Raw genomic sequence first — 14,185 nt, forward strand, 5'->3', positions numbered from 1 at the left:
TGACACTACTTCCACATTTACCCATTCACACACACATTCACACACTGATGGAGGGAGCTGCCATGCAAGGCGCTAACCAGCACCCATCAGGAGCAAGGGTGAAGTGTCTGCTCAGGACACGACGGACGTGAGGAGGTTGGTACTAGGTGGGGATTGAACCAGGGACCCTTGGGTTGCGCACGGCCAATCTCCAACTGCACCACGCCGTCCAGCTTCATTGCATTCAAGCAAGTTAGCGATTATCGTGCTAGTTAGCGTCTCTCGCAAGTGTTTGCTGCAGCTACACCAAGGAGGGATAATAAATAAAATCTATTATTATTATTATAACTAATGCTGTCAAGTGCTTTAAGAAGTGACTAATTAATTATGATCTGTAATGTAATATTCTAACTCATGTGGCCTGGGACCAGTCCTGGAGGTGAGGCACGATGGCGAGCGCCCTGTGGCCGGGCATGTCCCCATCGGGCCCTGCCAGGCACAGCCCGAAGAGGCAACTTGGGTCCCCCCTCCAATGAGCTCACCACTCATGGGAGGGGCCATAGAGGTCGGGTGCAATGTGAGCTGGGCAGCAGCCGAAGGCAGGGCATATGGCGGTCCGATCCTTGGCTACATAAGCTAGCTCTTGGGACGTGGAACGTCAACTCGCTGGGGGGGGGAAGGAACCTGAGCTAGTGCGCAAGGTGGAGAGGTTCCGGCTAGATATAGTCGGACTCACTTTGACGCACAGCAAGGGCTGTGGAACCAGTTCTCCCAAGAGCGGCTGGACTCTCTTCCACTCTGGCGTTGCACGCAGTGAGCGGCGGCGGGCTGAGGTGGCAATTATTGTTGCCCACCCACAAAGCCTGTATGTTGGACTTCAACCCAGTAGACGAAAGTGTAGCTTCCCTCCGCCTTCGGGTGAGGGTCCTGACTGTTTGTGCTTAGGCACCAAATGCACAAACAACAGCTCACAGTACCCACCATTTTTGGATTCCCTTAAGGGAGTACTGGAGAATGTTCCCTCAGATCATTCCCCTGTTCTGCTGGGGGACTTCAACGCTCATGTTGGCAACAACAGTGAAACCTGTAGAGGCGTGATTGGGAAGAATGGCCGCCCAGATCTGAACAGCGAGCAGTGTTTTGTTATTGGACTTTTGTGCTTGTCACAAATTGTCCATAACAAACACAATGTTCAAACATTATGGTGTCTATATGTGCACTTGGCACCAGAACACCCTCGACCGCTGTTCCATGATTGACTTTGTAGTTGTGTCATCTGATTTGCGGCCTCATATTTTGGACACTCGGGTGAAGAGAGGGGCGGAGCTTTCTAGCGATCACCACCTGGTGGTGAGTTGGTTCCGAGGAGGATGCCGGGCAGACCCAAACACATTGTGAGGGTCGGCTGAAAACGTCTAGAGGAGTCTCCGTACAGTGAGAGTTTCAATTCCCACCTCTGGAAGACCTTTGAACATGTCACGAGGGAGGCGCTCGATATTGAGTCCGAGTGGACACTGTTCCGTACCTCTATTGCCGACACGGCTGATTGGAACTGTGGCTGCAAGGTGGTTGGTGACTGTTGTAGTGGTAATCCTAGAACTGGGATGCAGTCAAGCTGAAAAAAGAGTGCTATCGGGTCCTTTTGGCTCATGAGACTCCTGAGGCGGCGGACAAATACCAACAGGCCAAGCGGTGTGCGGCTTCGGCGGTCGCGGAGGCAAAAACTTGGACATGGGAGGAGATAAGGAAAGCTTTGGATGAGGTCCGTCCAGATTTCCTTAATGTTCTGGATGCTGTGGGGCTGTCTTGGTTGACATGCTGACATCGAGGGCGTTACCTCTGGATTGGCAGACCGGGGTGGTGGTTCCTCTCTTTAAAAAGGGGAACTGGAGCTAGATTACACTTCTCAGCCTTCCCGTTAAGGTCTATTCAGATGTACTGGAGAGGAGGCTACACCAGATAGTCGAACCTCGGATTCGGAAGGAACAGTGTGGTTTTCGTCCAGGTCGTTGAACTGTGGACCAGCTCTATACTCTCGGCAGGGCCCTTGATGGTGCATGGGAGTTTGCCCAACCAGGCTATATGTGCTTTGCGGACTTGGAGAAAACATTCGACCGTGTCCCTTGGGAAGTCCAATGGGGAGTGCTCAGAGACTATGAGATATCGGACTGATTATGGCGGTCCTATCCCTGTATGATAAGTGTCAGAGCTTGATCCGCAGTCGGGACTGTTTTCAGTGTGTATTGGACGACGCCAGGAATTTCTAGGCGCAGTCAGGACGTTGGGGGGGGATCTGCTTTGTTGGCTGCAGGATTAGGTCTCTGCTTTTTGCCAATAACGTGGTCCTGAAGGCTTCCTCGGGCTAGGATCTTCAGCTCTCATTGGATCGGTACACAGCAGTGTCAAGCGACTGGGATGAAAATCAGCACCTCCGAGTCCGAGTCCATGGTTCTCACCCAGAAAAGGGTGGAATTTCATCTCCGGGTTGGGGAAGAGATCCTGCCCCAAGTGGAGGAGTTCAAGCACCTTGGAGTCTGGTTCACAAGTGTGGATCGTGAGTTCGACAGGCGGATCGGTTCAGCGTCTTCAGAAATGTGTATTGATCCATTGTGGTAAAGAAGGAGCTGAACCGGAAGGCTAAGCTCTCAATTTACTGGTTGATCTATGTTCCCATCGCCACCTATGGTCATGAACTTTAGGTTGTGACCGAAAGGACAAGATCACGGGTACAAGTGGCCAAAATTAGTTTCCTCTGTCGGGTGGGGGGGCTCTCCCTTAGAGATAGGGTAAGAAGCTGTCATTCGGGAGGAGCATAGAATAAAGCCGCTGCTCCTCCACATTGAGAGGAGCCAGATGAGGTGGTTTGGGTATCTGGTCAGGATACCACGGGGAAGACTCAGGACACATTGGGAAGACTATCTCTCCTGGCTGGCCTGGGAACGCCTCGGGATCCTCTGGGAGAAGCTGGACGAAGTGGCTGGGGAGAGGGAAGTCTGGGCTACTCTGCTTAGGCTGATGCCCCCGCGAACTGACGTCGGATAAGCGTAAGAAAATGGATGAATGGATGGCACTTTGACAGCATCTTCTTCCTGTCAGCCATTTTGTAGTTTTTAGCGCTTCCGTATTTTGTCTACTGAGGGATATAAATTAGAACTGTATGCCACTTTGTATTAGAAAAGGCAACAGCTGAGGATGCATGTGCATGTACGAGCCAGTCTACGCCACAACAGGAGGATGGAGATAAATAAGGAGCTTTTTGACTACAGCATGCAACGAAAATGGCGGACTCGCGCAAAGCTCTTCGGGTGAATTCATACCATATATGGATAATCCACTGACGTCACAGTTGGGAAAAATGTCAAACATTGGCAAACTCCAATCGGCTTGTTTGGAGGAAGTATGGAAGAAGGCAAGATTGTTTTTTATAAAATATCTCCGCCATGCCTCCATGGTGATTTCACATTTTCGGGCCTTATGCAGATCCCATATACCCAAAACCGAGACTAATAGGTAAGAAAAGTGGGTTTTGTGGAGTGAAGTTTACATAACTTACAAAACATCTATAACAGGGCTGTCAAACATTTCATTGAGAGCCACATTGCAATTATGGCTGCCCTCAGAGGGCCACTTGTAACAGTGAATGATATATGAATATAAATATATAAGCCCATGACATTATATTATTGCCAATGCATTTTACATTAGCTGTAAAAAAACAAAAACTGGCAGCTCAGGTGTCAACATTTTCTCGAAAAATTTGTGGTGTTTTTTACAGCATATAAGTGTAAATGGAAAGAAAAACAGTATCACTGTTTTTTTCTACAGTAAAAGTCATGCAACTAATGTGAGACAATTCAATTTCCATAACTGAAACCGCATAAAGGGAAGAAGATTAAGAGCTATTAAGTAGGACTTAAAGTCCAAGCTTACATCACACAAATTTTTTTACTGCATACCTTTGGTAAGTGCCGGAGTGAGAAGAGGTTTTAAAATAATTAGCGCATGCTTACTTTTACCACATGCCTTTGGTAAGCGCAGGAGTGAGAAGAGGTTTTAAATTAATTAGCGCCCCGGCGGCAATTCCAGGAAATACGGTATGTCTGATTAGGACACTCCACATAAGTCAATAACATCAACAAAACTCACATTTGTGCATTCATGCACAACATTAAAAGTTTGGTGGACAAAATGAGACAGAAAAAGAAGTGGCATAAAACACGTCTTAGAAAGTTGGAGAAAGTTATCCATGAAAACAAACTACAGTGAGCTCAAGGACCGCCAAAATTAGTAGGACAAAACGGCGCTCGCCAAAAACTCGAATCAGTGAAGAATGTTTAATGTAAACAATGTGCTTTATAACAATTAGGGAGGTTTGTTTCATGTTTGTCCTCCTACAGAAACCAAATTAAAACAAAGAATGTTTTTTTCCCCTAATCTTTTTCCATTTTTCATATATTTTTGAAAAAGCTCCAAAAAACCACTAGAGCGGCGCTAAAGAGCCGCATGCGGCTCCAGAGCCACGGGTTGCCGACCCCCTATGTAGATGATCATACCTGCTGTATATCTTTATTAAATGTTAGATACTTCTCTTGTTGCCTAATTTGTATTTGACTTGTTTGGGAAGAATTTTATTACACAAAACCAGTTTTCTTTTAAATAATGTGAACATTTATCAGATATGTTATATATTCATGGAGGAATGTAGTTAATCATAGAAGTGGCACCCAATGTTATTAAAAATGTATTGATTTAACCTATTAGATAGCAAAATGTATGCATATAAAATATAAGCATGTAATATTTTGATGTCAAATTGCAAAGAACAAATACATTTAGTAAGAAAAAACAAAAGTACTTTATTAACACATATCATTTCTGCATAAAATGATGTGGCGAGTCAGATCTGGCCCCCGGGCCTTGAGTTTGAAACCTGTGATCTAAAGTTTGACTGATTTCTCCTGTCAGCTAAGGGCCTTTAAAAACTGTCATTGCTACCAGCCCCCCCCAGCGCCACCTTGGCTATGTGAATATTGGTTTGTCGTTTCAACGCACAAAAGTAAAGTGAATATCCTTTTCTCTCAACAATACCAATACCAACCTTTCCGCTGGAGCCGCTGCCAAGAGCCAGTGCCTTCTGGATGAAGGCCTGGAGGTGAACGAAAGGGTTCGGAAGAATCTCGCTGAAGATGACGTCATAGTGCAAATTGGAGCGGAAAACGGGCGTTGTGAAGGACAGGGGAAGACGCAACTTTAGGGACTGGATGATGTCTTCTTGAACGTTGCTGGGGGCTGTCGCTGTAAGCGCTATGCAGGCGACCCCGGGCATGCGAGAGCGCAGGTCCCCCAGTTTGAGGTAGTCAGGCCTGAAATCATGACCCCACTGGGAGACGCAGTGGGCCTCGTCCACAGCCAGGTAGGACAGGAGGCCTCGCGAGCACAAGTCAGTCAGGTGAGGCTGGAACGACGCAGACGCCACCATCTCCGGCGTGATGTAGAGCAGCTTCAGCTTCGGGCTCTGGCTCTGTAAATCGGCGAGAATCACCCGCCGCTCACCCACTGCAAGCTTGGAGTTAATGGAGTGGGCGGGGATGTTCTGATCCCTCAGGTGGGACACTTGGTCCTGTGAGAGAACAGTATTAGTTGCAAATTATGACATCAAATTTAACAGTAGGGTTGTCAAAAGTACTTCAATAAGTGCTCGATACCAACAGGCAGAAAATACATCGATACCAGCTTTTTTACAGTATCGGCAGTGCCAAAGACTATACTCTCAATTATTTGAGCATGAGCATGAGCATTGAGTCAGCGCCGAAAAATAATAAAACAAGTGATTTACTTATTCATGGAAACAAATGTGGATTTGCTGTTACCTGTTCATCCTCATTCATAAACAAATGCTAAACAGAAGAAGGCTATCGTTCACATTTGAACAAATATTGTACCAATTTACGGTACCTGGGAATCGATACAGGAACTCTATGATACCAATTGTTGGTACTTTTGTGAGTTTTAATAAATGTTAATTGTTTGATAATAAAATTGCATTGCTGGGTTGCGTATGATGCCATGTTCGTTTTTCTTCTTGGCGACTTAATTCACACTTTGCTCAAGCAGCTTGAGCGTAGCATTAAAACAAATGAGAGTGAGTGTAGAGTTGGAGGAGAAAATGTCTAATTGCTGTTCTGTTCTTGGGTGTTCCAGTCGTTCAACTAGAGAGATAAGAAATAGTTTTCATAGAGTCACGAAAGAAGAGGTAATAAAGTAATGGAAAAAAACGAACATTCATCAACCGGAATGGCTCTGAAAAAAGATTGCTTGTGTCTGCAGTGATCACTTTGGAAAATGTCTGTTTGAACATTTAATTTGTTTGAGAAATGTTCTATGATGCAATTCAGTTTATTCTCTACTATATTAGTAGTGTTTGAGTGCAGGACTAAACGTAAAGAAAGGACAAGAGATAGCATTAATTTGTGTTCTTTTGTGCTTGCTATGCCTAAATACAAACCCAGTTTCCATATGAGTTGGGAAATTGTGTTGGATGTTAATATAAACGGAATACAATGATTTGCAAATCATTTTCAACCCATATTCAGTTGAATATGCTACAAAGACAACATATTTGACGTTCAAACTGATAAACATATTTCTTTTGCAAATAATCATTAACTTTAGAATTTGATTCCAGCAACACGTGACAAAGAAGTTGGGAAAGGTGGCAATAAATACTGATAAAGTTGATGAATGCTCATGAAACACTTACTTGGAACATCCCACAGGTGTGCACGCTAATTGGGAACAGATGGGTGCCATTATTGGGTATAAAAACAGTTTCCTAAAAAATGCTCAGTCTTTCACAAGAAAGGATGGAGGCGAGGTAAACTCCTTTGTCCACAACTGCGTGAGCAAATAGTCAAACAGTTTAAGAACAACGTTTCTCAAAGTGCAATTGCAAGAAATGTAGGGATTTCAACATCTACGGTCCATAATATCATCAAAAGGTTCAGAAAATCTGGAGAAATCACTCCACATAAGCGGCATGGCCGGAAACCAACATTGAATGACCGTAACCTTCAATCCCTCAGACGGCACTGTATCAATAACCCACATCAATCTCTGAAGGATATCACCACATGGGCTCAGGAACACTTCAGAAAACCACTGTCACTAAATACAGTTTGTTGCTACATCCGTAAGTTAAAGCTCTACTATGCAAAGCGAAAGCCATTTATCAACAACATCCAGAAACGCCGCCGGCTTTTCTGGGCCCGAGATCATCTAAGATGGACTGATGCAAAGTGGAAAAGAGTTCTGTGGTCTGACGAGTCCACATTTCAAATTGTTTTTGGAAATATTCGACATCGTGTCATCCGGACCAAAGGGGAAGCGAACCATCCAGACTGTTATTGACGCAAAGTTCAAAAGCCAGCATCTGTGATGGTATGGGGGTGCATTAGTGCCCTAGGCATGGGTAACTTACACATCTGTGAAGGCACCATTAATGCTGAAAGGTACATACAGGTTTTGGAATATTATATGCTGCCATCCAAGCGCCGTCTTTTTCATGAACGCCCCTGGTTATTTCAGCAAGACAATACCAACCCACATTCAGCACATGTTACAACAGCGTGGTTTCGTAAAAAAAAGAGTGCGGGTACTTTCCTGGCCCGCCTGCAGTTTAGACCTGTCTCCCATCAAAAATGTATTGCGCATTATGAAGCGTAAAATACGACAGCGGAGACCCCGGACTGTTGAACAACTTAAGCTGTACATCAAGCAAGAATGGGAAAGAATTCCACTTTCAAAGCTTCAACAATTAGTTTCTTCAGTTCCCAAACGTTTATTGAGTGTTGTTAAAAGAAAAGGTGATGTAACACAGTGGTGAACATGCCCTTTCCCAACTACTTTGGCACGTGTTGCAGCCATGAAATTGTAAGTTAATTATCATTTGCAAAAAAAAATAAAGTTTGAGTTTGAACATCAAATATCTTGTCTTTTTAGTGCATTCAATTGAATATGGATTGAAAAGGATTTACAAATCATTGTATTCCGTTTATATTTACATTCAACACAATTTCCCAACTCATATGGAAACGGACTTTGTATAACTAAGACGAAATGAAAACTAACAAAATAAACTATTGGCATGTTAAGTCCTAGTAATAAATATTGTGATTGTTGTTCCAATCCACCGTATTTGTGTGGACGATTTTCATAACAGAAACTAAATGCTTAGTTGTTGTTGGGCCGGAAAGCCAAGCGCTTTATTCGACACGGATGACCACATAATAGGGTTTTTGGTACTATTTGCTGCATCAAGAAAATATTCTTAATAGTATTAATAAAACTAGATAAAAAAAAATATCTGGTAGGCTCAACAGCAGATAATGATAGTAAAATAGTTGTTGTTTTTTAGTCATATTTAGGAGCACAATATGGTTTATTTTGATATACTGGGAGGTTATAAAAGGGCAGCACGGTGGAAGAAGGGTTAGTGTGTCTGCCTCAAATTACGAAGGTCCTGAGTAGTCCTGACTTAAATCCCAGGCTCGGGATCTGTCTGTGTGTAGTTTGCATGTTCTCCCCGTGACTGCGTGGGTTCCCTCCGGGTACTCCGGCTTCCTCCCACTTCCAAAGACATGCACCTGGGGATAGATTGATTGGCAACACTAAATTGGCCCTAGTGTGTGAATGTGAGTGTGACTGTTGTCTATCTATCTGTGTTGGCCGTGTGATGAGATGGCGACTTGTCCAGGGTGCAGCCCGCCTTCCGCCTGATTGTAGCTGAGATAGGTTCTAGCGCCCCCCCGCGACCCCGAAGGGAATAAGCGGTAGGAAATGGATGGATGGGTGGAGGCTATAGAAGACTGCTGTCATTTTACAATGTATAGATATTTCTTGGCAGCTGATACTGATAATTAAATTTTATGTGAATTGACGTTGAAGGACAGTGATCTTAAATACTGGACACTTTGAAACACCATTCCGTAAAGTAGTGAATTTAAAAGTACATGGGATCAGTTTTCTTATTCTTATCGTGGTATCGAAAACTGTGGAGATGAATAGATGTCGGTATCAACTCAATATACTCGATATATCGCGGGTTTGTCTCTGTGCGATATAGAAAATGACTATATCGTGATATTCGAGTATACGTTTTCAGACAGTTTCTTTTAGCTGCGGGCATTACACTACCGGCTCTTCCCACTCTGTTGTCTCCCCTTCTCACAGACAATTGCACCTTCTTACATAGGTCCCATACTGTCACGTCATACGTCACATACGCATACGCCCTCGCGGAGCAGAGAGGTAGCGGCATGGGTAACATTAGCTGTGTTGCAAGTGGTAATACGAGAGAAAGAAGGTGCCAATCTGGTAACGAATAAAGGAAGAATTAATTCCCAAGAAAAACAGCAGGGGGTCCATCGTCTGGCGGTGGTTTTGCTTCAAGCGGGAATATGTCGAACAAACAACCGTAGTTTGTCGAGTGCGGTGCTAAAGCGTTGCTACCAAAAGTAGCATTACTGCTAATATGTAGCATTATTTGAATGGTCAAGAACGAGATTCCTCTTCAGAATCTCCTTTCTGGTCAACAAAAGCACCTTGAAGATTCTAGCGGGAACTCTCATTCAACCCTTTTTTGATTACGCTTGCACCTGCTGGTACCCCAGCACCTCCAAAACCCTCAAATATAGACTCCAAACATCCCAGAACAAGCTAGTCCGGTTACTTTTAGACCTTCACCCCAGATCACACCTCACTCCAACCCACTTCTCCAAAGTGGGCTGGCTCAGGGTGGAGGACAGAATAAAACAACTTGCACTGAGCCTAGTCTATAAAATCCGTTACACCTCCCTGATACCGAAGTACTTGTCAAACTAATTCCTTAACGTAAATGACCGCCATAACCACAACACCAGGGGGAGCTCCACAAAACACGTTAAACCCAGATTCCGATCTAACAAAGGTCTTAACTCATTGTCTTTCTATGCCACATCAATGTGGAATGCACTCCCAACAGGTGTAAAAATAAGTGCATCACCATATTCCTTCAAAACCGCTCTAAAACAACATCCAGGCAACTTCAACCCTTTATTAATACCCTCCTCCATTCACATCCCATCTCCCCGGATTGTAAATAACCTAATGTAAATAATCAAATGTATTTCTATTGTGTATATTTGTTCTTATGCTATCTGAACTCACCATTTTCTCTGCTGGCAGTACATATCCTACCAAGTAAGACCTACACTGTTTCAATGTCCATTTCTCTGTTGATGCAATTGTTGATGACTAAAGTACTGATATCAACCAAAGATCCTCATCCCACCCCCCGGATTGTAAATAATGTAAATAATTAAATGCACATACTATGATGATTAACCTGTGTGATGACTGTATTATGCTGATAGTATATATTTGTACCATGAATTGATTAAAGCGGACCCCGACTTAAACAAGTTGAAAAACTTATTCGGGTGAACATTTAGTGGTCAGTTGTACGGGATATGTACTGAACTGTGCAATCTACTAATAAAAGTATCAATCAATCAATCAAAAGTTTTTACTCCGCATGTCAACATCTCCATTTGGTGCAATTTGCCCACAAAATCATGTACAAAAGTGAACTTTATTTGTATTAAACTATTGTAGTGGCATTCTGCACAAAAAGTGCACTTTAATTTAGTGTTGTTTTGATATGTCATCTTAGTGACATCTTGCACAAAAGTGCACCAATAGCTTTTTTTAAACTGTCTCTGACAATATTGCAGTTTCTGTTTTGGAAATGACATGAATGATTGTGCCACATCTTAATAACTCCTTCCATCTTCTTCCGCCTATCCGAGGTCGGGTAGCAGGGGCAGCAGCCTAAACAGGGAAGCCCAGACTTCCCTCTCCCCAGTCACTTCGTCTAGCTCTTCCCAGGGGATCCCGAGGCGTTCCCAGGCCAGCCGGGAGACATAGTCTTCCCAATGTGTCCTGGGTCTTCCCCGTGGCCTCCTACCGATTGGACGTGCCCTAAACACCTCCCTCGGGAGGCGTTCGGGTGGCATCCTGACCAGATGCCCGAACCACCTCATCTGGCTCCTCTCGATGTGGAGGAGCAGCGGCTTTACTTTGAGTTCCTCCCGGATGGCAGAGCTTCTCACTCTATCTTTAAGAGAGAGGCCCGCCACCCGGCGGAGGAAACTCATTTTGGCCGCTTGTACCCGTGATCTTATCCTTTCGGTCATGACCCAAAGCTCATGACCATAGATGAGGATGGGAACATAGATCGACCGGTAAATCGAGAGCTTTGCCTTCCGGCTCAGCTCCTTCTTCACCACAACGGATCGGTACAACGTCCGCATTACTGAAGACGTCGCAGCGATCCGCCTGTCGATCTCACAATCCACTCTTCCCCCACTCGTGAACAAGACTCCTAGGTACTTGAACTCCTCCACTTGGAGCAGGGTCTCCTCCCCAACCCGGAGATGGCATTCCATCCTTTTCCGGGCGAGAACCATGGACTCGGACTTGGAGGTGCTGATTCTCATTCCGGTCGCTTCACACTCTGCTGCGAACCAATCCAGTGAGAGCAGAGACCTAATCCCGCAGTCACCAAACCGGAACCCCTCAACGCCTTTACTTCGCCTGGAAATTCTGTCAATAAAAGTTATGAACAGAATCGGTTCCCATCTTAATAACTGTTTAATAAATACAGTTTTGGTCAATTGACTTCATTGTGATTTCCCTCTCTGCATGAAAGTTTAAAATGAGCATATATTAATGCAGTATGAATAAGAATGTTTTAGTATAGACACATAGAATCCTCATACTGCTGTGGTTATATGCATCAAGTGTTCATTCAAGGCTAGGGCAAAAATATCGAGATATATATTGTGTATCGCGATATGGCCTCAAAATATCGAGATATTAAAAAAAGGCCATATCGCCCTGCCCTAGGGTCAACTAATAACTGGTTTCGTGACACTGACCTGAATGAGAGCAATTAGCGGGGAGATGACCAAAGTGATGCCTTCAGCCAGGAGAGCAGGCAGCTGATAGCACAGAGACTTTCCTGCCCCTGTGGGCATGCACACAAACACGTCCCTGTCACCTACAGAAAGACACAACAAGCATCCTTAAAGACTCAACAATAACAACAGCACCTGTCCAACATGTTGACATCGGAACCGGAAGTAGGATTTCCTTTTTTTAAACTTTGACATAGGCTAACGTGTAGCAACTAGCTTGGTGAATTCCAAGCAGCCAATTCGTAAAAAGTCCTGTTCTTTGGCGTACCTCGAACAACCGCTTTGATAGCATTTTCCTGCACCTGAGACCTAAAGCTATTGAACCCGAAATGGGTTTTTAAAGCCTGTTTCAAAGTTGCTGACGTCGCCCGCTCCTCCATTAGCAGATGTCGACGGTGCTGTCGCACACTGATGACGTCTACGCCTTTTTTTAGTGAACACATGCTCGGTTTGTTTAAATAAAACGTAAACAATTTAGGGACGTCATCAACAAGTGACACATTTTTTTCCTGTTTTTGTTTTACTTATAAAATATGTGTTCACTAAATACAGAATCCTCAAACTGAATAATATTTATTAGGGGTGTGGGAAAAAAATCGATACGAATACAAATCGAATCGAATACGTTGTGTGATTTTTTAAAAATGTGTTTATTTTTTTCCCAACAAACCACTACACAGCAATACCATCCATCCATCCATTTCTACCGCTTATTCCCTCTGGGGTCGCGGCCCGCGGGGGGAGATGGTGCCTATCTCAGCTACAATCGGGCGGAAGGCGGCATATACCCTGGACAAGTCGCCCCATCAACACAGCTAGACAGACAAAATTCACACTCATATTCACACATTAGGGCCAATTTAGTGTTGCCAATCAACCTATCCCCAGGTGCATGTCTTTGGAAGTGGGAGGAAGCTGGAGTACCCGGAGGGAACCCACGCATTCACGGGGAGAACATGCAAACTCCACACAGAAAGATCCCGAGCCCGGGATTGAACCCAGGACTACTCACTACCTTCGTATTGTGAGGCAGACGCACTAACCCCTCCTCCACCGTGAAGCCCCAGCAATACCATAACAATGCAATCCAATTCCAAAACCAAACCTGACCCAGCAACACTGCAATAAACAGAGCAATTGAGAGGAGACACAAACACGACACAGAACAAACCAAAACTAGTGAAACAAAAATGAATATTATCAACAACAATATCAATATTAGTTATAATTTCAGCATAGCAGTGATTAAAAATCCCTCATTGACATTATCATTAGGCATTTATAAAAAAAAATAAAAAAGAACAATAGTGTCACAGTGGCTTACACTTGCATCGCATCTCATAAGCTTGACAACACACTGTGTCCAATGTTTTCTCAAAGATAAAATAAGTCATATTTTTGGTTTGTTAAATAATTAAAACAAATTTACATTATTGCAATCAGTTGATAAAACATTGTCGTTTATAATTATAAAAGCTATTTTTTTTAAATCTACTACTCTGCTAGCATGTCAGCAGACTGGGGTAGATCCTGCTGAAATCCTATGTATTGAATGAATACGGAATTGTTTTGAATCAGAAAAATATCGTTTTTGAATCGAGAATGATGTTGAATCGAAAAAATCAATATATAATCGAATCGCGACCCCAGGAATCGATATTGAATTGAATCGGGGGACACCCAAAGATTCGCAGCCCTAATATTTATATTTTAATTGATACAATACCAAACAGCAATGTTATACGGATGTGATATTATTTGATGATACTTCTAGGCAGTTTAACTAAAAGGTGCTTAATCTGGTGTTTTCTCAGAAAAATTTTTGTTTTACATTTCTTTTGACGATTGCTTTACGATATTTAACTTATGATAATACTTCAAATTTAATGAGATCCTGATTTCTACTAGCTGTAAGCTATATAAAAGAAAAAACAGTTAAATATAAAACTGGAGGTGAAAGAAAGTATGATGTTTTTTTAGACAATAAATGTTTTTTTTGTTCTTTTGCTGAAAATATTGCAACATTCCATTTCTTGATTTTTTTTTTAATTCATGAAATTGCTTGCAGTAAGCTATAAAATTCTATATTTTTTTAAACTATACGACTGGCAGTGCTTAAAACTATGGTATTTTCAAAGACAAATGAATATATTTGTATTTAATTGGAATAAGTAGATTAAAGGGAATTCTCT

General features: G+C 43.2%; 1 protein-coding gene across 3 annotated transcripts in view; it reads right to left on the reverse strand.

Moving 5' to 3' along the window:
• recql5 (RecQ helicase-like 5) overlaps positions 1–12,410 on the reverse strand; it is a 54,253-nt gene extending 41,843 nt beyond the window's left edge. For 2 of the 3 annotated variants that reach the window (XM_061905820.1, XM_061905822.1), the window contains exons 1-3: positions 12,262–12,410; positions 11,955–12,076; positions 5,078–5,599 (exon numbers count right to left, since the gene is read on the reverse strand). In XM_061905820.1, the coding sequence (XP_061761804.1) occupies positions 5,078–5,599; positions 11,955–12,076; positions 12,262–12,373 (756 nt within the window). In that variant the 5' untranslated portion in view covers positions 12,374–12,410. Of the gene's footprint in view, positions 1–5,077; positions 5,600–11,954; positions 12,077–12,128 lie in introns of all 3 variants that reach the window. The other variant, XM_061905821.1, reaches the window with a different exon arrangement.
• Between the last annotated feature and the right edge of the window lie 1,775 nt (positions 12,411–14,185).

The sequence above is a fragment of the Nerophis ophidion genome, linkage group LG07 (genome assembly GCF_033978795.1).
Source record: "Nerophis ophidion isolate RoL-2023_Sa linkage group LG07, RoL_Noph_v1.0, whole genome shotgun sequence".
Taxonomy (NCBI): Eukaryota; Metazoa; Chordata; class Actinopteri; order Syngnathiformes; family Syngnathidae; genus Nerophis; species Nerophis ophidion.